The sequence below is a fragment of the Triticum urartu genome, chromosome 2 (assembly GCF_003073215.2).
Source record: "Triticum urartu cultivar G1812 chromosome 2, Tu2.1, whole genome shotgun sequence".
Classification (NCBI taxonomy): Eukaryota; Viridiplantae; Streptophyta; class Magnoliopsida; order Poales; family Poaceae; genus Triticum; species Triticum urartu.
This window is the reverse complement of record NC_053023.1, coordinates 493,287,553-493,310,578: the sequence shown is the minus strand read 5'-3', so window position 1 is coordinate 493,310,578 and position 23,026 is coordinate 493,287,553. Positions and strand designations below refer to the sequence as shown.

General features: G+C 49.9%; 2 protein-coding genes across 3 annotated transcripts; both read left to right on the top strand.

The window, feature by feature from the left end:
• The first annotated feature begins 4,135 nt into the window (after positions 1-4,135).
• LOC125538150 (protein NRT1/ PTR FAMILY 8.5-like) lies at positions 4,136-6,803 on the top strand. 2 transcript variants are annotated; one of them, XM_048701446.1, is made up of 5 exons: positions 4,136-4,333; positions 4,620-4,707; positions 4,883-5,100; positions 5,173-5,747; positions 5,826-6,803. In XM_048701446.1, exons 1-5 carry the CDS (start codon positions 4,151-4,153, stop codon positions 6,610-6,612), a joined length of 1,851 nt encoding a protein of 616 aa, XP_048557403.1. In that variant the 5' UTR covers positions 4,136-4,150; the 3' UTR covers positions 6,613-6,803. The 2 variants fall into 2 exon arrangements, with proteins under 2 accessions (XP_048557403.1, XP_048557404.1); XM_048701447.1 differs by having other exon boundaries at positions 4,193-4,333; positions 4,891-5,100.
• A 13,546-nt stretch (positions 6,804-20,349) lies between these two features.
• Positions 20,350-22,788, top strand: LOC125538149 (protein NRT1/ PTR FAMILY 8.3-like). Its single transcript, XM_048701445.1, has 3 exons — positions 20,350-20,640; positions 20,740-21,048; positions 21,155-22,788. The coding sequence occupies exons 1-3, from the start codon at positions 20,596-20,598 to the stop codon at positions 22,514-22,516; spliced, it is 1,716 nt and encodes a 571-aa protein (XP_048557402.1). The 5' UTR covers positions 20,350-20,595; the 3' UTR covers positions 22,517-22,788.
• Positions 22,789-23,026: the final 238 nt, after the last annotated feature.

Sequence of the window (23,026 nt, the reverse complement as noted above, 5' to 3'; positions counted from 1 at the left end):
TATTCCTTAGCCGTGTGCGGTGCCCCCAGCCACCATAGTCCTCGATAATACTGTAGCAGAGTTTAGGCGAAGCCCTGCTGCTGTAGTACATCAAGATCGTCACCACGCCGTCGTGCTGACGGAACTCTTCCCCGACACTTTGCTGGATCGAAGTCCAGGGATCGTCATCGAGCTGAACGTGTGCTCGAACTCGGAGGTGCCGTAGTTTCGGTGCTTGATCGGTTGGATCGTGAAGACGTACGACTACTTCCTCTACGTTGTGTCAACGCTTCCGCAGTCGGTCTGCGTGGGTACGTAGACAGCACTCTCCCCTCTCGTTGCTATGCATCACCATGATCTTGCGAGTGCATAGGAAATTTTTTGAAATTACTACGAAACCCAATAGTGCCCCCTCTCCTTTGGCCGATGTGGCCCATTAACCTCCCGGGGGTTCCGGTAACCCCTTCGGTAGTCCGATATGTACCCGATACAATCCGAAACACTTCTGGTGTCCGAATACTATCGTCCTATATATCAATCTTTACCTCTCGACCATTTCGAGACTCCTCGTCATGTCCGTGATCTCATCTGGGACTCCGAACAACATTCGGTCACCAAATCACATAACTCATATAATACAAAATCGTCATCAAACGTTAAGTGTGCGGACCCTACGAGTTTGAGAACTATGTAGATATGATCGAGACACCTCTCCGGTCAATAACTAATAGCGGAACCTGGATGCTCATATTGGTTCCTACATAGTCTACGAAGATCTTTATCAGTCGAACCGTAATGGCAACATATGTTATTCCCTTTGTCATCGGTATGCTACTTGCCCGAGATTCAATCGTCGGTATCTTCATACCTAGTTCAATCTCGTTACCGGCAAGTCTCTTTACTCATTACGTAATACATCATCCTGTAACAAACTCATTAGTCACTTTGCTTGCAAGGCTTCTTATGTTGTGTATTACCAAGAGGGCCCAAAGATACCTCTCTGATACTCGGAGTGACAAATCCTAATCTCGATCTATGCCAACCCAACAAACACCTTCGGAGATACCTATAGAACATCTTTATAATCACCAAGTTACATTGTGATGTTTGATAGCACACAGGGTATTCCTCCGGTATCCGGGAGTTGCATAATCTCATAGTCGAAGGAATATGTATTTGACATGAAGAAAGCAATAGCAATTAAACTGAACGATCAATATGTTAAGCTAACGGATGGGTAGAATGATGTGATCTCGTTCATCAAATGACAACACATGTCTATGGTTAGGAAACTTAACCATCTTTGATTAACGAGCTAGTCTAGTAGAGGCTTACTAGGGACACAGTGTTTTGTCTATGTATCCACACATGTATCAAGTTTCCGGTTAATACAATTCTAGCATGAATAATAAGCATTTATCATGGTATAAGGAAATATAAAATAACAACTTTATTATTGCCTCTAGGGCATATTTCCTTCATGTCTACGTACCCTCGAAGACCGAAAGTGGAAGCGTTTGACAACGCGGTTGATGTAGTCGAACTTCTTCTAGATCCAACTGATCAAGCACTGAACATACGACACCTCCGAGTTCTGCACACATTCAGCTCGGTGATGTCCCTTGTCGTCTTGATACAACAAGACGTCGAGGAAGTAGATGAGTTCCGTCAGCACGAGGTGTGGTGACGGCGATGGTGAAGTGATCTGCGCAGGTCTTCGCCTAAGCACCGCGAGAATATGACCGGAAGTGTAAACTATGGAGGGGGGGCACCGCACACGGCTAACAATTTATGTTGTGTGCTCTAGGCGCCCCCTCCCCACATATATATATAGGTGGGAGGGGAGGAGAGGCAGCCAGGGGGCGCCCCAAGTAGGATCTGAATCCTACTTGGGGTTTCCCCAAGTGGCGGCCCCCTTCCTTATTTTACCGGAGAAGAAAGGAAAGGGGAAGAGAGAAAGGAAGGGTGGCCAACCCCCCCCCCCTTTCCTTCTCCAAGTCGGCCACATGCCATAGGGGGCGTGCCACCCCTTGTGAGATGGTCTGCTCCCCTCTCATGATCCATATGGCCCATATATTCCCCCCGAGGGTTCCGGTAACCCCTCCGGTTCTCCTATAAATACCTGATACACTCTGGAACACTTCCGGTGTCCGAATACTATCTTCCTATATATCAAACTTTACCTCTCGACCATTTCGAGACTCCTCGTCATGTCTGTGATCTCATCCGGGACTCTAAACAACATTTGGTCACCAAATCACATAACTCATATAATACAATATCGCCATCAAACGTTAAGCGTGCGGACCCTTCGGGTTCGAGAACTATGTAAACATGACCGAGACACCTCTCCGGTCAATAACCAATAGCGGAACCTGGATGCTCATATTGGCTCCTACATATTCTACGAAGATCTTTATCGGTCGAACCGTTATGACAACATATGTTATTCCCTTTGTCTATTGGTATGTTACTTGCCCGAGATTCCATCGTCGGTATTTGCATACCTAGTTCAATCTCGTTACCGGCAAGTCTCTTTACTCGTTCCGTAATACATCACCTGGTGACCAACTCCTTAGTCGTTTGCTTGCAAGCTTATGATGTGTATTACCGAGAGGGCCCAGAGATACCTCTCCGATATTCAGAGTGACAAATCCTAATCTCGATCTATGCCAACTCAACAAACACCTTCGGAGATACCTGTAGAGAAACTTTATGATCACTCAGTTACGTTGTGATGTTTGATAGCACACAAGGCATTCCTCCGGTATTCGAGAGTTGCATAATCTCATAGTCGAAGGGATATGTATTTGACATGAAGAAAGCAATAGTAGTAAAGTTGAACGATCATTATGCTAAGCTAACGAATGGGTCTTGTCCATCACATCATTATCCTAATGATGTGATCCCGTTATCAAATGACAACTCATGTCCATGGTTAGAAAACCTGAACCATTTTTGATCTACGAGCTAGTCAAGTAGAGGCTCACTAGGAACATAGTGTTTGTCTATGTATTCACACATGTATTAAGCTTTCTGGTCAATACAATTCTAGCATGAATAATAAACATTTATCATGAATAAAAAAATATAAAATAACAACTTTATTATTGCCTCTAGGGCATATTTCCTTCACCCTAATGTATGTCGACCTGGGGTTTGAATTTTCCTGCATGCATGCGTCTCAGAGACTGCTAGTGCGGCGAGTCAGTCCGGCGTTGTTTCAGCCCTTCCTCGCAATCCGGCATGTCCGGTGTAATAGTGAGATTAGCCCCTCTCCTTTGCAGCTTTGCTACTAGTAGTTGTCAGCATTGTCCTGTCTCCATTCACCTATAACCCTGCGACCCATTTACCAATTTGACTGTCGCACTGTAGTTGTACTCCCAAACAGTAAAGATGTTCTCGCTCGATGTTGCCGTAGGCATCATCTGAGCTGTCCGATGCGAAGCTGCTTTTTATAATTCGGCCTTTATGATGAAATGTTCGAATTACAATCCGATAGCAAAGATGCTATCAGGAAACCAGGTATTACATCAAAGCATTGACTAACACTCACCCTTAGAGCTTGCCTTGCGCAGAGATGCGCTACTTACTTTGCTTCGCGGCCCATGTAGAGAAGCTCGAATTCCTCGAAATCAAACGGCTTAAGGTTATAGATGCCATGTCAGAGAGAAGCTAATAAAAATCAAAGCATACATTTTTGCGGCAACACTAGGTAAAATGATAAGTCGCCATTGAAGAGGCTCACAGAGCTCATCGCGTTAGATCGAGTCTTTCCTGGTCGGTGTCTATCGCGACTCGTTAACGCCTTCTGACTAGGGGTTTCTTCAGGGTTAAGACGTGGACCAACTTTTCCGCAAAAAAGGAAAAAAAGATGTGAACCAATTTCTGATGCTCTCCTTCTCCGACAACGGCGATGGGTGCTTGGTAGTTGCGGATAGGGCGGTATGCAATGGTACAAGCACTTGTATCATCTTTGCTTTCTGTTGCTTGTGTGCGTTGCGTTTCTTGGCTGTATTGTCACTATCTTATAAATACAAGTGGTGCATGTCTACGGTTTATACATTTTTTTTAAGTCTAAACGTCACCTCCAAGACGCACTCCATCGAAGAAGGAAAAAATTCAAAAAGAAAATCTGAAGATACCGTCCCCCAGCACAGTAGTGAAAGCAATGGCTGCACCGGTCGCTGAAAGCAATGATCTCCAGATTTTAGATTATTTTTGGACAGTTATCCCCCACGCTACCTCCCCCTCAAATCCACGGCGTCCCGTTCCTGCCGGGAGGAAGAACGCCGGCGGCATGGACGCCGATCGCCGTGGGAGCTTAAGGACGCCGATCTTAGCGGACGACGTGGTACGTAGAAGCTTGTAACTATAGTACGTACTAGTTAGCTGCCGTATCGATCGGATCGAGGTCAGGAGGCTTGCGCCCTATTGCGGGAGGCCCGATTCAGGGGCGTCGGAGCCGCCGCGCCCGGTGCCTCCCTGCAGCTGCAACCTCGAGCCAGCCTGCGCCGTCGGTGTGGCCTACCACGCTCAACGATTCCTGTGCGCACAAAGGCAGTAAAAGGGGGATACCAGTAACTTCTGCTAAAACATGCAAACGCGTGTGAATTCTGAGCTTTCAATTGCTATGCCAGGCCCAGGCGTCTGGTTCGGAAGCTCGGGAGCATGAGGTGCACAAGGCCGCCGGTCCCTGCTCTGATAAGGCGCTCAGAGTCATCTTGTGTGAGTTTCTAGACAAGTGAATTAGCATAAGCCGTCAGTTCTATATATGCAGTAGTTCCAAAGGTTGAATTAATTCCAGGCCATTAATCGTTGGAATTATTTCGGTCTGATTATGAGTACTGATATTGAAGACCGACCTGAATCAGCTAACAAAATTCATGTTGATGTGCGCCAGGCCTGCAGTTCCTGGAGGTCAGTGCTTTCTACGGGGTCTACCTGAACTTGATAGTGTATCTTCAGGATGTTCTCCATGGAGACAGCGCATCCAATGTGACGGCCGTGAATTCCTGGGCTGGGGTCAGCTACCTCATGCCCCTTCTCGGCGCCGCCGTCGCCGACTCCTACTGGGGAAAATGCAAGACGGTTTTGATCGGCCTCTGCATTTCTGTCGTCGTAAGTGATCGACCCTCTGCATTACCGCCGGTTGGCACTCTGCTTCTCTGACGAACAACTAGAAATCAACAGGGAATGGCCATGGTCACCATGTCAGCTACGCTGCCGTCTCTGAGGCCACCGCCGTGCTCCCCGGGCGTGTACTGCGCACCGGCGACGCTTAGCCAAGACCTAGTCTTCTTTTCGGGCATATACCTGTGCGGCATCGGGATCGGCGCGTCCAAGGCCGTCTTCATCTCGTTTGCCGCGGAGCAGTTCGACGACGACGATGACAAGAACACGTCGGGACGGGAGGCGAAGGCGTCCTACTTCAGCTGGTACTACGCGGTGGCCAACGTGGCCATGCTGACCGCGGGGACGTTACTGGTTTGGGTCGAGGACAAGGTGAGCTGGGGGCTCGGGTACGGAATCTGCGCGTCGTTCGTCGCGGTCGCCGTCGTCTGCCTCGCGGCGACGGCGCCCATGTACCGGATGGTGCCTCCGGCGGGCAGCCCGATGAAAGGCGTGCTCCAAGTGCTGGTGGCGTTCTCTCGCAAGGTAAACCTGACGGTGCCTGAGGACGCCACAGAACTGTACGAGGAGGATGGTGTCAAGAACCCGTTGCTGCATCCCCTGCACGAACGATTGCACCACACCGAACAGTTCAGGTAGATCCTATGAGGCATGAAAATCTTGATTTTAATCAGAGTTTCAGACTAAATGCTCTGCTAGTGTCCGTCCGTCAGGTGCCTGGACAAGGCTGCCATTGTCACGGCCGAGGACTTGGAAGACGGCGACCTGAACCGGGCATGGAGGCTGTGCACGGTGACCCAGGTGGAGGAGCTCAAGACTCTGCTGCGGCTGATCCCGATATGGCTCACCTCGGCCATCTACTTCGTCGCCAACACGCAGGCGCAGACGACGTTCGTGCAGCAGGGCACCAAGACGGACTCCCACATCGCGGGCGGCGCCGCGTCCGTCCCGGCCGCGTCGCTGACGTCCATCGAGACGGTGCTCGTCGCCGCCTACGTCACGCTCTACAACAGGGCCGTCGCGCCATCCGTGGCGTTCACGCCGCTGCAGCTCATGGGGCTCGGGCACGCGACGGCGGCCGGGGCGGTGGCCGTGGCCGCGTGCACCGAGGCGCGCAGGCTGCGGATGGCCGGGGGCCAGGAGGCGGCCCAAATGGGCATAGCGTGGCTGCTGCCGCAGTACGTCGTGATGGCGGTCTCGGACGCGTCGCTCTCCGTGGGGCAGATGCAGTTCTTCTACGACCAATCGCCGGAGACGATGAGGGGCGCGTCGACGGCGTTCTACTTCCTGTCCATCTCGCTCGGGAATCTGATCAATTCGCAGCTGGTGACGCTGGTGGCGACCGTCACCTCGGCTGGGGGCAGGACGGGATGGTTTCCACCGGAACTGGATGACGGGCACCTGGATTACTACTTCGTGCTCGTTGTCGCCATCACTTTGCTCAACTTTGCCGTCTTTGTTGCCCTTGCCAAGAACTACACGTCCAAGAGGGTTAGATGATTGGATTCCTCCTCTTCTTTGTGTAAACTGCACAAACTGTGGGGGGGAATGAGTGAGCCTGGAATTAGGGTTTATACTGATTATGATTAGAGTGCCATTAGTTGTGGATTAGACATCATATTGCACTTTATAGGTCATGTTCAACTGAATCCCATATACTAGTAGCGCTCATTGTTCTTTGTTTGCCGGAATATACCGCTCATGCTTACGTGCACCATCCCGCGGCGACGACCCAGCCCATTTAGCTTCTGCCACAGTGGCGACGGGCTGAGACGGAGCCGCGGACAGTTGTGGTGACGAGGGTGGAGGCGAGACAAAGCCCGCAACGACGTGACATGTCGCGGCGGCGCAGGCGCATTGCGGAAACGCGGGTGCGGTGGAAACGGTTGGAGCACTGACGAAACGGTGGAGGCGGTGGCTCGGTACCACCCGCAACCATTTGGCTATTTGAACAGCTTCAGACGGGTTTTGTCATTTAACATGATCTTGTATCGGTTCGCAGATCGTCTTGGATGTGCTTTTTCCGGTAAATCGAAGATAATATGGGAGTGTTCTGTGGGCGTCCGAACCGTTGCCACATCCGCATCTAACAAGTGGCAACCCTTGCCCATCGAAAACCTTCCTCGCTCGCCCGCGTGGTTTCCCTTCGAACGCCGGCTACCCGCATTAATGTCGTTGTACAATGGCCATTCCGCATTGACACCGGCCCAGAGCAGAAGTGACCTTTCATTGTCAGCTTTGAAGCGGCGCATCGGCCGAGAGAGTGCCGCCCGCCAGACTGAACAAGTCTCCTCGCCACATTCAAACGGCTACAGAGTTCCCGCCTGCCTCCATTAAACTCGCCCGTGTGCCGAGAAATCTATTTCGGTCAAACGTCCGTTCGCAAGTCCGCCGACATTAAACACAATGCAAGCTAGCTCCTTACGTACGCCCGCTATTTAAATAATGCTGGACATCACGCAAAAAACGCACACACCCCCCCAAATCTCCTTGCATCATTTTTTCCGTACTCCCCATGCACTAGTAGAAAAAGGGTCAAATATTCAGCTCATTAGTCCCGGTTTGTATTTGAGCCGGCACTAATGTGACCAATAGTGCCGGTTCTAACGGCTAGGCGGGCGGCGCTCATTAGTACCGGTTCATGGCGAACCTTTAGTACCGGTTCGTGACACAAACCGGTACTAAAGAGGTGGTGGCCTTTAGTACAGGTTGGTGGCTCCAACCGGTACTAAAGACCCCCCCCCTTTAGTACGGGTTGGTGGCTCCAACCGGTACTAAAGGTGGTGGCCTTTAGTACGGGTTGGTGACTCCAACCGGTACTAAAGACCCCCCCCCCCCCCCCCCTTTAGTACCGGTTGAAGCCATCAACCGGTATTAAAGGTGGTGCGCTGTCACCCGCAGTGCATAATGTTTAGTCCCACCTCACTAGTTGAGAGGAGCTCGCACCGGTTTATAAACCCCGCCGCGGCTACCGTGTCGAGCTCCTCTCTAAGCAGGCCTTTGTGGGCCTATTGCAAGTCTCCTGCCCTGTGGGGCTTACTGGGCCGTACGGGCCTGCATCCTGGCCCAACTAGAGGTTGAGTTTCTAGTCGTATGCAGACCGCGCCGGCCCAGAAAAATCCACCAACCGGGACTAAAGGTTCCCAAGACCACGGCGCGCCTCGTGCCACGTGGTGGGCCTTTGGTCCCGGTTCGTGCTGAACCGGGACTAAAGGGGGACCTTTAATGTCCACCCTTTAGTACCGGTTGTCCTTACGAACCGGTACTAAAAGTCGTTTTTCTACTAGTGATGGCATCCAGCGAGCAGGGAGTTTTCCAGCATACCAGTCAACTGGGTGGCCTTCCGAGCCTACTAGATACGAGCCAGGCAACTCTCTACCAGGCCACTGCAGGCCAGGTCGCGGACGTGGCCGCTCCAAGCCGGCGGTTGGTTCAGCAGCTTGCCAAGGAGTGGCGAGTTTCTCCAGGCCGGCACGCGGGGGAGCATAACGGCATGGCACCATGGTTGCCGTGGACGGCGCCGTGTCGTACCACTCATCCCGTGTTTGCGACCGTGCCATCTGCTGTCAATGTTCGCGGTACCTCGCACTGCCGGCGAAAAAAGAAGCCAGCTTCGTGGAGATCAACGAGGTGGCGGCCAGTACGTCAGCGCCTGCCACCATTATTGAGAAGTAGAACTCGGGAGGCCACCGCCAGTTGGGTCCCCGGAAGGCCATCGTGGCATCCCCGACGTGCAGAAATGATTTTTCTGTAGGCACATGATTTTTTTATCTTTTTCACCACGGCCTCCTCGAATGCCCAAACAACATGATCTTTTGAAAGCACATCATGCATTAGAGTATTTCACACCAAAAAAGTCATTTTTTTTGCAATTTTCAAATGAACTTAATGTTCACGCTCAGGTGCAGATGCACCTGGGCATCGAATCGATGCAATTAGCTTCTAGGTCATATTTATCTTGAGGTAATCTTCATGTCATACCTACGGTAAAACTCTACCAGGCTTGCTCTAACTTCAGACTGAGGATTTGCCAAATTTGTATTATTCGATCACTAGTCAAAGAGTTGCGATTTAAAAAAAATCGTGAATTTTTCCAAACTAGCAATTTTAAAATTGTATTAAAATTCTACAACATTTTTAAAGTTTGTAAATACTGTTTTATAAATTCAGTATATTTTTTTAGAAAAATCCGAACATTTTTCGTAATTCATTGAAAATTTTAAAATATAGGGACACATTTTCAAACTATAAAAGTATTAATTTATAGAAAACTGGATAAAAAAGGTTCTTTTTTTTAACCTGAAATCCTTTCCTCCAACTTCGAGCGAGCGAGCGAGCGCTAGCTTGGGCCACTGCTCGCTAACCTGGCTCACCAGCACTGATGCGCCAGCCGGCGCTTAAGTCCTTATTTGCCGCCTGCAAGCGGAAAATAGGCGAGATGACGCCTGCGTGGGAATCAAGTTGGGCCGGCCTAGTGAGTGATTTCGGTTTGGGGAGCAACTAGTTAACGAGCCCTCCTTCGGGAGCCTCGTAACGATCAGCGCCACTTGACGCGCTCTCAGCCATTCGCCACGTGTCGCGCTCTGGACGTTCCCTTCGGATTTTGTTTTTTTATTTTTCTGCACGCGTTTTCGGCTTTTTAAACGGTTTTTTTCCTGCTTTTTTCGACGTTTTGGTTTTCTCCCGGTCTTCCTTAGCTTTTCGATAAAAAAAAATTTTACATGAAAAAAACACGTTTTCTTTTTTTTCCTTTCACGAAAGTCACGGTTTTTTTCGCAAAGAGGCACGGTTGTGCTCTAGTGAGAGTCACGGCCGTGCCTTTCGGAAACGAAAAAAACGTGTTTTCTGGGTTTTTTTTCTTTCGCGAGAGTCATGGTTTTGCTTCCGCAAGAGGCACGGTTGTGTTATTGCGAGAGTCACGGCCTTGCCTCTCGGAAAGGGAAAAACAAAAGGTGTTTTCTTTTTTTTCTTTCGCGAGAGTCACGGTTTTGCTTCCGCGAGAGGCACGGTTGTGCTTTCGCGAGAGTCACGGCCGTGCCTCTCGGAAAGGGAAAAACAAAATGTGTTTTCTGTTTTTTTTCTTTCGTGAGAGTCACGGTTTTACTTCTGCGAGAGGCACGGTTGTGCTTTCGTGAGAGTCACGGCCGTGCCTCTTAGAAAGGGAAAAAAATACGTGTTTTCTGTTTTTTCGCGAGAGTCACGGTTTTGCTTTCACGAGAGGCACGGCTGTGCTTTCGCAAGAGTCACGGTCGTGCCTCTCAGAAACGAAAAAAACGTGTTTTCTGTTTTTTCCTTCCACGAGAGTCACGGTTTTGCTTCCACAAAGAGGCACGGATGTGATTTCACGAGAGGCACGGGCGTGCCTCTTTCGAAAAGGGAAAAAACCGTGCTCCCGGTTCGATTTTTTCACCCGGTTTTTTTCATTAAAAAAGTTCATCAAAACCTATCAACATGTGATCTAGTTTTGAAGATCTCGACGCGAGGAATCCAATGATGAAAACAGTTCAAGATTTGGACGCACGGTTTAAAAAATAAAACGTTTTGAATAAACGAATCTACGAAAAAAGGGAAAACTCCCAGGTTGCGACAAGTGGCGCGCTGCATGTACGCCACTTGTCGCAACATGAGAAAGTGGAGTGTTCTTTTCAACGAGTACTCCTTAATTAGTGATTTCGGTTTGTTTTCTGTTGTGATGTTTTTTCGTTTCCCTATTATGTTTTCAACATTCCCTTTTTCCCTTCGGGATTTATTTTATTTTTATTTGGGATTTTATTCTTGGTTTTTCTTCTCTGTTTTTTTCTTTATATAATTTTCTATACTATAAACATGTTCTAATATACAGGTGAACATTCTTCGAATATGCACTGAACATTTTTAAAATATACAATGAACGTTTGTTTAATATATCGTGAACATTTTTTCTATATGGTGAACTATTTTTAATATATGTTGAACATTTTTATACTATATGGTATTTTTTTAAATATACAGTGAACATTTTTCATAAACGGCGAACTATTTTTTCTGAATGACATATTTTCTTATATAAGCATTGAACATTTTATAAAAATATATATGTTTTATTTATTTTAATATAATTTTTTATATTTTTAGCTCCATAAACGAGATCCAACAATTGTTTTTCCGAGAAAAATAAAATAGGAAAGCTAAATAAAAAAAGAAAGAAAAACTCAACTCAAGTGAGGTTGTGTGAATGCGCTGGCCCATTTACACCGTCCTTCAGGTGCCGCCTCACCTATTTTCCCTCTACAGGCAAATTTATGGGAGGTCTAGGGTTTCGAGATTCGAGCTATTCAACTTGGCTCTTCTTGCCAAACAGTCATGTCGCCTACTACAGAATCTACAATCGTTAAGTGCTTAAATCCTCAAAGCTATCTATTTCCCCAATGAGACTATCCTATCGGCAAAACTGGGGACCAAGCCATCGCAGGTGTGGCACGCAATTATAGATGGCAGGGATGCCCTTTGCCAAGGTCTTATCGGGAGGATCGGGAATGGGCGTTCCATGTTGATTTGGGAGCACAACTGGTTGTCCAACATGGTGATGATGAGACCGATAACATGTCTATCAAATAATCCCCCAACTACAATCAATGAACTAAAATATCACACTAGCGCTAAGTGGATAGATGACCTGTTACAATAAGTTATTTTTTGCACCGAATGTAATACAATTCAGGTGTATTCCATTGTGTACTAGGAACATGGAGGATTCTTGGGCTTGGAATTATGAGAAAAATGGCAGTTTCACAGTCAGGTCGGCGTACCGTATGTTGGTAGATACGAAGAGAAGGAGAGGGGACTGGCTCAAACAATGCAGGAAGGTCAAATTACGAAGAAGACGTGAAGGCGTGGACTTCGCTATGGTCCGTTCAAGTTCTTGGCAAAATCTAAAATTTCCTTTGGAGACTGGCCAGTTGTTCTATCCCAACAGAGGATGTCCGCCACCATGGAAACATGGCAGACGATGACAAGTGTCAACTATGCGGTGCACAGGATTCATAGCGGCAATCCCTCCTGGAGTGCTCAATGTCAAGGTGCGTCTGGGCATTAGCTGATGGAGAGGTGGTTGATCGTATTCAGACCATGAGGAAGCCAAATGCTAAAGGCTGGATTCTAGCTATGATAGAGATCTTACCACACAAGCAGCTTATAGAGCTGGTTGTCACACTATGGTCAATATGGAGAGTTAGACAAAATGCTATCCATGAAGGCGTGTGCTACAGAGCCCCCATGCTACTCATTCCTTTGTGACTAGCTTCATTACTGAGATGGAAGCCTTACAACGATCAGTGAAAGCCGGTGGTGCACCCACATGGACTGGTTCCAATTCAAGGCAAGCATGGAATAACCTGGTGCAGGTTTGGTGAAGATCCATGCCAATGGTCTTTTTTTTCTAGAGCTGGTGATCGAGGAGTTGCAGCTGCGCTCTGCAGAGATAGTAGTGGTGTTTTCTTGGTCTCCTTGGCCTTGGTTGTATCCGAAACTGCTGACCCGACAATTCTTGAATCTATGATGTGTTGGGATTGTCGCGAATACTATCAAAGACGCGATCCTCTATATTTATGGGCTATCAAGAACATGCTCTTCCACACGCTCCGCGTATGCAAAGACCATCTGCATAGAGGTTGTTGTAGGTTGTCTTCAGTCTCCACGTAGGATAAACTTTTTAGCTTGGTCGACAAGAAGCTGTTGTAGGTTTTCTTCAGTCTCCACGTAGTACGCCAGCGAGCAGCCGGGCCACATGGAATTGTCCACAATAGCTGTACCTGAGGCCAGACCCCTTTGCCTCTTTTGTTTCGCAACCTGTACGTTATTCAAACACAAGATCTTCTTTATTATCTAAAAATAACTTCAGATCTTCTCGGTCAACGTCATCGGGCTATAAGTTCGGGGTAGGTTTCGGTTTGTGGTGTAGTTGAGTCTGAATGCGGCCATCTTCAGCAAGACAAAGGTTCATGTGTCGGTTGAGGCTTTTGAACAGATTTTCTTTCCGTAGAACGAGACCCAATTGGTCATCACGTTGCATAAAAATATGTCGAACTAGTAAGTAGGTGAATATATTTTCATCTTCTGTACGTAGTTTGCTCATGCATGGAACAGGGACCGGGGATGGGAAGCCGTCGTTATGTTTAGAGTGAATTCCGGCTTTTACCCCCTATTTTGACATTTTTGACACTAATTACTCCATTTAGCGAGTTTTCATCCGTTTTACCTCATTTAGCAAAACTGTTGCCATAATTTACCCCGTTTAAAATTTTGTGAGCGTTCTGATTTGTGTGTCACAATTGTCTGGTCCAGCTGGCATGCCACATCAGTAGTTTTTTTTGGCTATTTTTCTCACCGCTGAACTGGGCCGCGCAGCTTCTCCTGACTGGCCCGGCCCGATGAAGGCCGCTCATGTCGTGTCCAACACACAGCGCTCGAGTCAGCCACTCGCCTCGAGTCGCTTCTCGCTTGTGTTGCTCACCCCCAATTGATGCATCGCCCGTCCAAGCTTCCGCTGCACGCTCCCGCCAGGCTTGCTCGAAAATACATGATTTCATATTATATCAGTATATTTACACCACTTTAATCTGATCCACAAAGTCATGCATATATTTACATCACTTTAATCTGATCCACAGAATCATCCATACTTAAAGTTATATATGATAATACTGAAGAAAAACATACATGATTTCAGATTATATCATTAACAATTTCTCCTGTAATTTATTCAATGGTAACATGTCATGCTAATCAAGTTCAGTCATCTTATCAGAATACTTCTTCAAACCTAACTACCAAGGGTGAGAAACTGGGAATGCGGTCATGCATATGGGAGTGGAGAAGACATGTCATATACCGGCTGCCACCCATTGCCTGCCGTTCGTCGGCTACGTCATCCTGCCCCATCCTAGCAAAGGAGGCAGTAGTTTGGGGCAGGATTGTGTGTGTGATTGGAAGGAATTAATACGAGTGATGTGTGCAGTGAATAATGAAGGCCAACATGGTGTGGCCCAACTCGAGCGTTGTGCATTGGACATGAGCGACCTGATCTGGTGAGCTCATATCAGGCCGGACTGGTCGGGAGAAGCTACAAGGACACGTTCAGCAAGGAGAAAACCGTCAATCTGACGTGCTAGCTGGACCAGATAATTGGGATCCGCTGATGATAACACACACAAAAAAATTAAACAGGGTAAATTGTGGCAACAATTTCGCTAAATAGGGTAAAATGGATGAATTCACGTTAGATGAGGTAAATGCTGTCAAAATTTTCAAAATAAGGGGTAAAAACCGGAATTCACTCTCATGTTTATTCAGTCAAGTAACAGATGGTATCTTCGTCAGTCCTGCTGAAACATTCTCTCTTGTTATGGGTACGTTGAACCTCTCAACAACCATGTAACAACGCTGTCGCCTCTGGTCTACGTGCAAACATATTCAAGGATGCTTCGGATTTTCATGCGCTCATGATGCTTCTTTCATCATCTCCCGTAGAACAACTGAACAAGACCGAAGTTGTCGTCTCTTTACGTGAGTATCTCCAACGCCCCCAAACCTCCGACATGTGTCTGAACCGTGTTGTTCGGACAGCTAAAGCCATCCAACGCGGGTCTGTATAGGTCCGTGACGCGGTTTGGATACTATGTTTCTCACAAATCGGAGACAACCATGGGGGTTTTGCGAGAGTCCGGACCGGTCTCACGCCCTCTTCTGACCGCCCTGCCTCCCAAAAAAAACCTCCCCCTCCCACGCGTTTTCGGTCAGCGCCGCTTCAGAGCATCAGCGTCTGCATTCATGCCTGGCCAGAGCGGACGTGACCTTTCATTGGCGCCAGCATTGAAGCGGCGTGCCAACTGAGAGAGCGTCGCAGGTGACTTCTGCGCGTTCAAACGACATGACTGCCGCCCGTCCGTCCGTCTATCGCCCACATTGATGGCACATGGTTGCCAAGACGTCTCTTCCAGCGCCACACGTCCGTCCCTCTACTGCCTACCGTTGCTATATAAACCGTTCCCCCGACCATAGCCTCAGTCATGCACCTATGATCCCTCTCCGCACCACTCCTACCGTGGATTCATCCCCGACAAAGCTCTTTGGGACGGGCTGAGGTCGAATAAGAAGAAGATTGCCGCCATTGTTGCAGGCTAGCTGGCCGGCAGGCAACCGGAGGACGGCGAGGTCCTAATGGAGGACGTTGCCGACGACAAACCAGAGCCACCCTCCTCCTCCTCCACACCACCCTTGCCGGTACATTGCACCATGACCATCGGCGAGGCCCGTGCCCATTACATGAACATGGTGTGGGAGGAGCAGTTCCAGGAGGCGCAGGCCGCCGCCTATAACAACTGCCTCCTGCAAGAGCACGTGTAGGCGGAGGAGGAACTCTCCACCAGCAGGGCTGTCGCCCCGGATGCGGACCTGGCGGAGCAAGAGGTGCTGCTCGAGTCCTACCGCGAGATCCGCCTCGCCCGCTGGCGGTATCGCCAGAGGTGGCACCCGCCTACAAGGAGAGCGACGATGTGGGCGACGCGGTGTTCGGCCAGAATGACGGCGAGGAGGAAGACATCGCCAGTCCGCGCCCCGCCTCGATGACCACGAAGCCGGCACGTCCGTGGGCTCCACCGACAGCAAGGATGAGTAGTGCACGGTAGGTCGCCGCCGCTTGTGTCCCAGGAAGGCCACTGCTCTTCCCCTCCTGTCGACGTCAAGCTTGGTGGGCTCAGTATCGTGGGCCGATTAGTTGCTTGGCGGCGATGTGGAGGCGGACAACTTCACTTCCCGGGCCACCGGAGGCGGAGGTTACAGAGGCGGAATTGGAGAGCGCCGAGGTGGAATTGGAGACCATGAAGCTTTAGTTCTCGGGGCTAATTAGCCGGACACGAGGAACGGGCGCTGGCGACCATTTAGATTAGGTATTAATTATAACTTCAGAGCTGGACTAGCACCGCTTTGATGTAAATGTAATGAAATTCGTTATGTTTATATGAAATTGGGACGTGTTTATATGAAATCCGCCCTTTTGATCGAATTTCGTCCGGTTGGTTCGAGTTGTAGTCAAAATGTATGCAACTACGGTTGGACGGCGGCCTCCCGCATCCGTGTCCGCGGACTGATCCCCCTGTTCACGGATGGATGCGGGAGAAAATTTACGGGTTGCCATTGGATATGCCCTTATATAGGACATCTCATATGCATAGCCCATTTTTTCCTCCCCGTATGTTTGTCTGCACAGTCCGAATATGTCGAGACACAAAGAAAAAAATCTAAGGGATAAACTGTTCGCAATATCTCGCTTTAGAGATAGATTTCTTTATTATCTAAGCTAGCTAAACGCCCGAAACATAATAAGCTAGGCCTCCGTCGATTTAGCCAAAGCATGCCTGGAGAAAATAATGGGAGTCGGTGTCCCTTAAACGCTGTGTTTCCTCTTCTTTACGGTGGCTTCTTCTTAAATGAAGGAAGATCTCTGCTGCGCTTATGTCACCCAAACTGAACACATGGGCTCCACCTAAAAACTTCTTATCCCCAGCCCATGCTCCATTCTATCCGCGCTTGCTCTGCCTTTTCACCAAACCCTAGCGCCATACAACCCACCTTCCGCCCCCAACCGTAGCACCGTCCAACCCACCCTCTGCCACTGTCATGGGGTGCACCCCGGAGGAGCAGCGCCGGGCCGAGAGGCGGGCACGATCACGGACAACTTGGCTATTTGACGTGTACTAGTCCGACACGCCTTCCTTCCTCATGCACTCAGACTTCTTCGGCGGTTGATCAAGTAGTCGAGTGATGTCCCAGCTGCTGATCCAATCAGCACAGTGTTTCGCCTTTGACGGAGGGGTTGGAAAGCATGAGTTGGGAGCTTCTCGAGGCGAAGGACGATGAGGAGCTTGCCCTCCACCTAGCAATATTCCCGACGCCAAGGGACGCGATTGACCGCGTGCAATATCCCCACCATCGCGATAGGGGGTGAGCTCGTGCGGCAAAACCAACTTCGTTGGCGCGTCCGGCTTGCTCAACACATCTAGCTCGTGTTGTGCTTTGATCTTGCACGCCGCAGTGTCCTCCTCCGATGAGGAGCAAGTCATCTACAGTATCCTCTAGCGGTCCTTGACTACAAGAAGACGGATGCCCATTGCCACCACTGGAAGAAACGCGAAGGAACTCGAGGAGGGGATCGAGGCATCCAAACACTAAGCCGCCTAGCCCCCTAACCCCTTGCTAAACAACAATCCGCTGCAATCCAAGGCACAACATCCACCTTCACTTTGGACGCTGGTAAACTACCATTGTATGTTTATAATGAATGTCCTAGGTTGGTTTGTCAATGAACAATGTTGTATGATTTATATGCGAGACCAATGTGCTATCCTAGGTCCATGTTTATGTGAATTAGGTGCTATGATTTTTATGTGAAACAATGTTGTATGTGTGTACATGCAATCTATGTTAAATGTCCACACAATGATCCATGCAAATGCAAAAATGACTGTTATTCCTGGACAAATGGGGAGGGCTTTTGATGCATGCGTCTGAAGATGCATTTATGTCCGATAGGGAAATTACTCATCTTGTGTGAGTCAACACCTAACACATTCGCCTTTTCAGATATGTTAAACCTGGCATCACGCTTTGTGGGTTATATTTTTTGTTCGATAGTAAAAAGCATCACAAACATGTGTTGTTCGTTCCCATGCAGTATGATGGGCTAGGTGACATTGGTAATTGAAGTATATTAAAGAAGCACTTTACCAAACATGTGTATAAAAAACATGATAAGAGCAAACTTGCAGATGAAAGCATATTCTACCCACCTTTTGAACTTTGGAGACAACACTTCCCACTATTTTTACCTTGCTAAATGCCAAAGTATTGGTCCAAATATTGTTGACCAACACTACTGTTGTCCTCGAAAGGGAATTTGCGCTCAACTTACTCCATTATGAATGTAATCTCCAGTACTTTACTAAAAGCCGAATTCAGATGAACATTTGTTTATGGGGACCACTTATCAGTCAGTTAACCGAAAAAATATCAGTCAATTGATTTTTGAAATGAGTGACTCCTAGCCGTTGGATAAAAAAATGAGCAGTTAGGTATTCTTTTTATTCCTCCAACCGTTTTCTTCTCATCCAATGTTTATCTTCTTCCTCTGATGGTAACGACATCGCAGTCCGTTGTTGCTTGCCGCACCATTTCTGCCTCTGACGAGATCGCCACCTACAAACAGGTGAAAACAAAAGGCCCTCACCCCCCATTCACCCGCACCAACTAAAAAGGAACTCCCCACTCCCCCCCACCCCACCCCACCCCACCCACCCGCACCAACTAAAAAGGAGCTCCCCCCTCCCCCCCCCCCTCCTCGCCTCTACTGATGACGCCACGGCCAGCCGCATTGTCCCCATCTTTGGCGAGGTCCACACTCGGCCTCACCGTGGGCGCCACAGCCGGCCACGCCATTCTCATCTCAGCCTCAGAGCTCCGCGGCGCATTGTTGAGGAAATCGACCGATCCAATATATGTTTTGGGTTGCCTAAGGAATAGTGAACACGTTAGTTATGTTTGATCCCATATTCTTAGTTAGCAAGAGGAAGAACACTACACGTGATAAAAACGCATTATTGCGTAATTCTTCTGTTGGGAGATAAATTATTTCGTTCACGAAATGCATATACGAAGGAAGGGACGTTGTTGAAGGAAGGTACGTAGCTACCCGTAGTATATTATGCATATCAGAGGATCAGATAAAAATCCAGCCAAGAGTGGCGTAACAATCCACGGAAAGAACTGCTCTACGTTTTGTACACTAATGGAGTAGTAGTCTACTAATGTAAGGACGTGTGCTGATATATTATTGCTGGAAAACATGACATGGATCGCGTCGATTACGACCCCAAATCCCAAAGACCAAGCAAAAGCAATCAACGTCGCGGGTTGCCGTCTCTGGACGAAACAACAGTTCATGCAGGCGCACGGTAAGTTTGATGCGCTCTCGATGTTACAGTGCACGAACATGTCAAAGCAAAGGCAAAGTGCGAACTCCAGTGGTAAACTAAGGCGTCTGACTCGGCAATCAGGATAGTTTCTTACAGATGGTAAATGCCGGGGAAAGAACGAAATGCAGTGGGCTTTGACCGCTATCCTTTAGCAGCTGATGTAGCTGGAAGTAGCGGCTAGGTGAGTGCACTTTTCTTTTATGTTTGGTGGGTGCGTCTTTGTTTGACCATACTATAATTCTGAACTCATCTACGTAACAAAAAATGTTGAACTGGTAAATCCGGCATTTTACATAATCTTGGACCGTAACCAACCCATCTGCCAAGAGATACTTACTCCGTCTGTCGGAGGGAGTGCAATCCTCCATGGCAATGGCATTGAAGGAGTGGACTGAATGTTCTCCTGAGAGTGATCGAACGAGACAAAAGCTGGACCGAGGTAAACCGGGCACGTTTGTGAAGGAGGACCGGGCGCGGCGCAGTAAAGCTCGATGGAAAACTTGCCACGCTGTCATGGAAAAAGCGCAGAACATAGGCATGCACTTTTGTCTCACCCTGATGTAACAGTTAGTAGCCGCTAGCCCGCTAGGTTCATGGAATCACAGGGACGGTCCTCTGGTGCATATCCGATCGACGTCTTTCTGGATGGTGTGCGTCCTTCCTCGTTGTACCGCGCTGAAAGTCTGAACTTAGTCTGCATGTAGCATTTCATCTCTACTGGTGCCGATCACCAAATACTTATCTTCCCGCCTTATCCGCGGTGAACTGGATACTTATCCGAGAGTGAAAGTAACAGGGCCAGATCCTTCCTTGCTAGCGCCAAGGCATATCAAGCACGTTTACATACACAAGTGGGCTGGGCGCAGTAAAATTCCCCCGGGAAAGTTGCCACGGCGGCTCCCCGTCCTGAAAAAAGTGCAGACCCCACGCAAAAGCTTTCGTGAAGCTAGGATTATCGCACGCAAAACCCCTCCCGTCTCACAAGTTGGCGATCCCTGGAGTCGCGCAGACGCAAACACAGCGGCAGCAGGGAAACTTCCTGTGTCGTCGTCGTCAGTGAGCGGGCAAAAGCACAAGGTCCATCAGGGCCGGGCCGGTCATATTCTAGTACCACTACGACCACAGCTACCGCCTGCTACCACGATCGATCATCGATGGTGCTTCTGCGTGCACAAGACTAGTATTACGCATGTGCCCATTTCATGCATTTATCCTTTGCCGGGGCCGCGTTTTCGTCGCCGTGCGATCCCACTGCTTCGTCTCACCGGGACCCGTTCTCCCTCGCGTCGTCGGCTAATGTGCACGCCTGCGTATATATAAGCCCCGTTGCTCTGCCTCTTGCTTCCAACTCACCTTCAAGGCTCTCACCCGAGCCAAAAAAGTCACAAGGCGCTAGCTATAGCTTAATATCGGTGGCCATATTTTGTTCGATTCACTTCATCCTGAGGTTTAGCAGGAGCTTGATATCGGTGCGGCAATGGACGCCATGGAAAGAGGACAGGGCTCGCCGCGGCTGCCAAAGGTACGCACGCCGATCGTGATCGATCGATCATCAGTCATAAACGAACCACGTGCCCCTGATTTCAGATGTCTAACGAACTTGCGGCACAATTTTTTACAGAGCCGGGGCTCAAAGATCGACGAGGAAAGCCTCAGGGTGCCGCTGATAGAGAGCAAGAAAACCGGCAGCCGGGCGCCGGCGGTGGTCCTCGGGTTCGAGTGCCTCGAGAGCACGGCCTTCAACGGCGTCGCCACCAACCTGGTGCTGTACCTGGAGAGTGTCCTGCACGGCAGCGGCCTCGCCAGCGCCTCCAACGTCACCACCTGGATCGGCACCAGCTTCCTCACGCCCGTCCTCGGCGCCATCCTCGCCGACACCTTCTGGGGCAACTACAACACCATCCTCGTCTCCCTCGTCGTCTACCTTCTGGTAAGCACACACCCAAACCATAACCCTTGACATGGCGTGGCAGCTTCTTCCTCCATGCTCCATGCATGAGCTTAACTAACTTGGCTGCTGCGCTTGGTCTCTCCAGGGTATGATGCTCATCACCTTCTCTGCGCTCCTGCCGACCACCGAGCTGTGCGGGCTGGGCTCGTCGTGCCACCCGATGTTCGGCGCGCACACCGTCGCCTTCTCCGGCCTCTACCTCGTGGCGTTCGGCAGCGGCGGCGTGCGCGCGGCGCTGCTGCCGTTCGGCGCGGAGCAGTTCGACGACGACAACGCCGTGGACCGGGAGCGGAAGATGGCATTCTTCAGCTGGTTCTACATCTGCGTCGACTTCGGCATGATCGTGTCCGGGCTCTTCCTCGTGTGGATCCAGCAGAACGTCAGCTGGGGCCTCGGCTTCGGCATCGCCACGGCCTGCATCGCGCTCGCCTTCGTCGGCTTCGTGCTTTTCACGCCCATGTACAAGCGCAGCATGCCGACCGGCAGCCCGTTCAAGAGCCTGTGCCAGGTCCTGGTCGCCGCGTGCAGGAAGGTCACCCTCCGCGTCCCCGCCGACGCCGCCGTCCTCTACGAGGTCAGCGACAAGATCGACCAGCCCAGGATCGCGCACACCAAGGAGTTCACGTTCCTCGACAAGGCGGCCGTGGTCGCGGACTCGGACCTGGAGGAGGTGACGAACGTCGACGCCGCGGCGGCGGCCGCGGGCTCGTGGAGGCTGTGCACGGTGACGCAGGTGGAGGAGCTCAAGATCCTGATGCGGCTGCTGCCGATCTGGGCGACGAGCATCGTGCTGTCCGCGGCGTACGCGCAGCTCAACACCACGTTCGTGCAGCAGGGCAGCGCCATGGACATGTGGGTCATGTCCTTCACCATCCCGGCCGCGTCCATGGTGTCCTTCGAGGTGATCTGCGTCCTGGCGTGGGTGCTGCTCTACGGCTCGGTGATCGTGCCGGCGCTCAGGAGACTGTCCCCAGCGAGCGGCGAGCCGTCGCAGCTGCGGCGGATGGGCGCCGGGCGGCTGCTCATGGCGTTCGCGATGGCCGTGGCGGCACTGGTGGAGATGAGGAGGCTGGAGGCCGCCGGGAGCGGGGAGTCGATCAGCATCGGGTGGCAGATGCCGCAGTACTTCGTGCTGGCCGGCGGGGAGGTGTTCTGCTACATCGCGCAGCTGGAGTTCTTCTACAGCGAGGCGCCGGAGTCGATGAAGAGCATGTGCACGTCCTTCGCGCTGCTCACCGTGGCGCTGGGCAGCTACGCGAGCTCGCTGATCTACGCCGTGGTGGACGCGCTCACGGCCACCGGCGGCCGGCCTGGGTGGATATCGGACAACCTCAACGAGGGGCACCTCGACTACTTCTTCTGGACCATGGCGGCGCTGTGCACGCTCAACTTCGTCGTGTACAGCGCCTTCGCTAGGAACTACCAGGTGAAGACGGTCGTGTCGTGATCGTGTTCGTTCCTTATTCGTCGGCGTACATAAAGGGGTCATCGGATTTCGCACTGCAACACGCAGTGCGGTGGTACAAAAGATTTGTTTTGTTCTTGTTGCAGAATTCAAAAGGTTCTTTCTTTAGGTAGTGCGTTATAAAAGAATTTTAGAACTAGTTTGGTATGGTGTAATTACGGCAACACACAACAGCAACCGGGTCTGTATAGTGTGTACTCCCTCCGTCCCTGAATATAAAACATTTTGACGGTTCAAATTGAACTGCCAGAACATCATGGCATTCAACGTCATATATTTAGAAAGAGAGGGAATAGTTTTCTTCGTTTTATTTTCTATTCTTTTTTAACATAGTACAGACATAGGTACTCTTATTTACGCGCATACACTTATCTCAATGAACACATATGCACACCCTACCCGAGCACCTAGGAGAGACCGAGGTGACATATCATTTTGAGATTGACGAAGTCATCAAAGACGCTTCATAGTCAATGAAACATCTCCACTTAC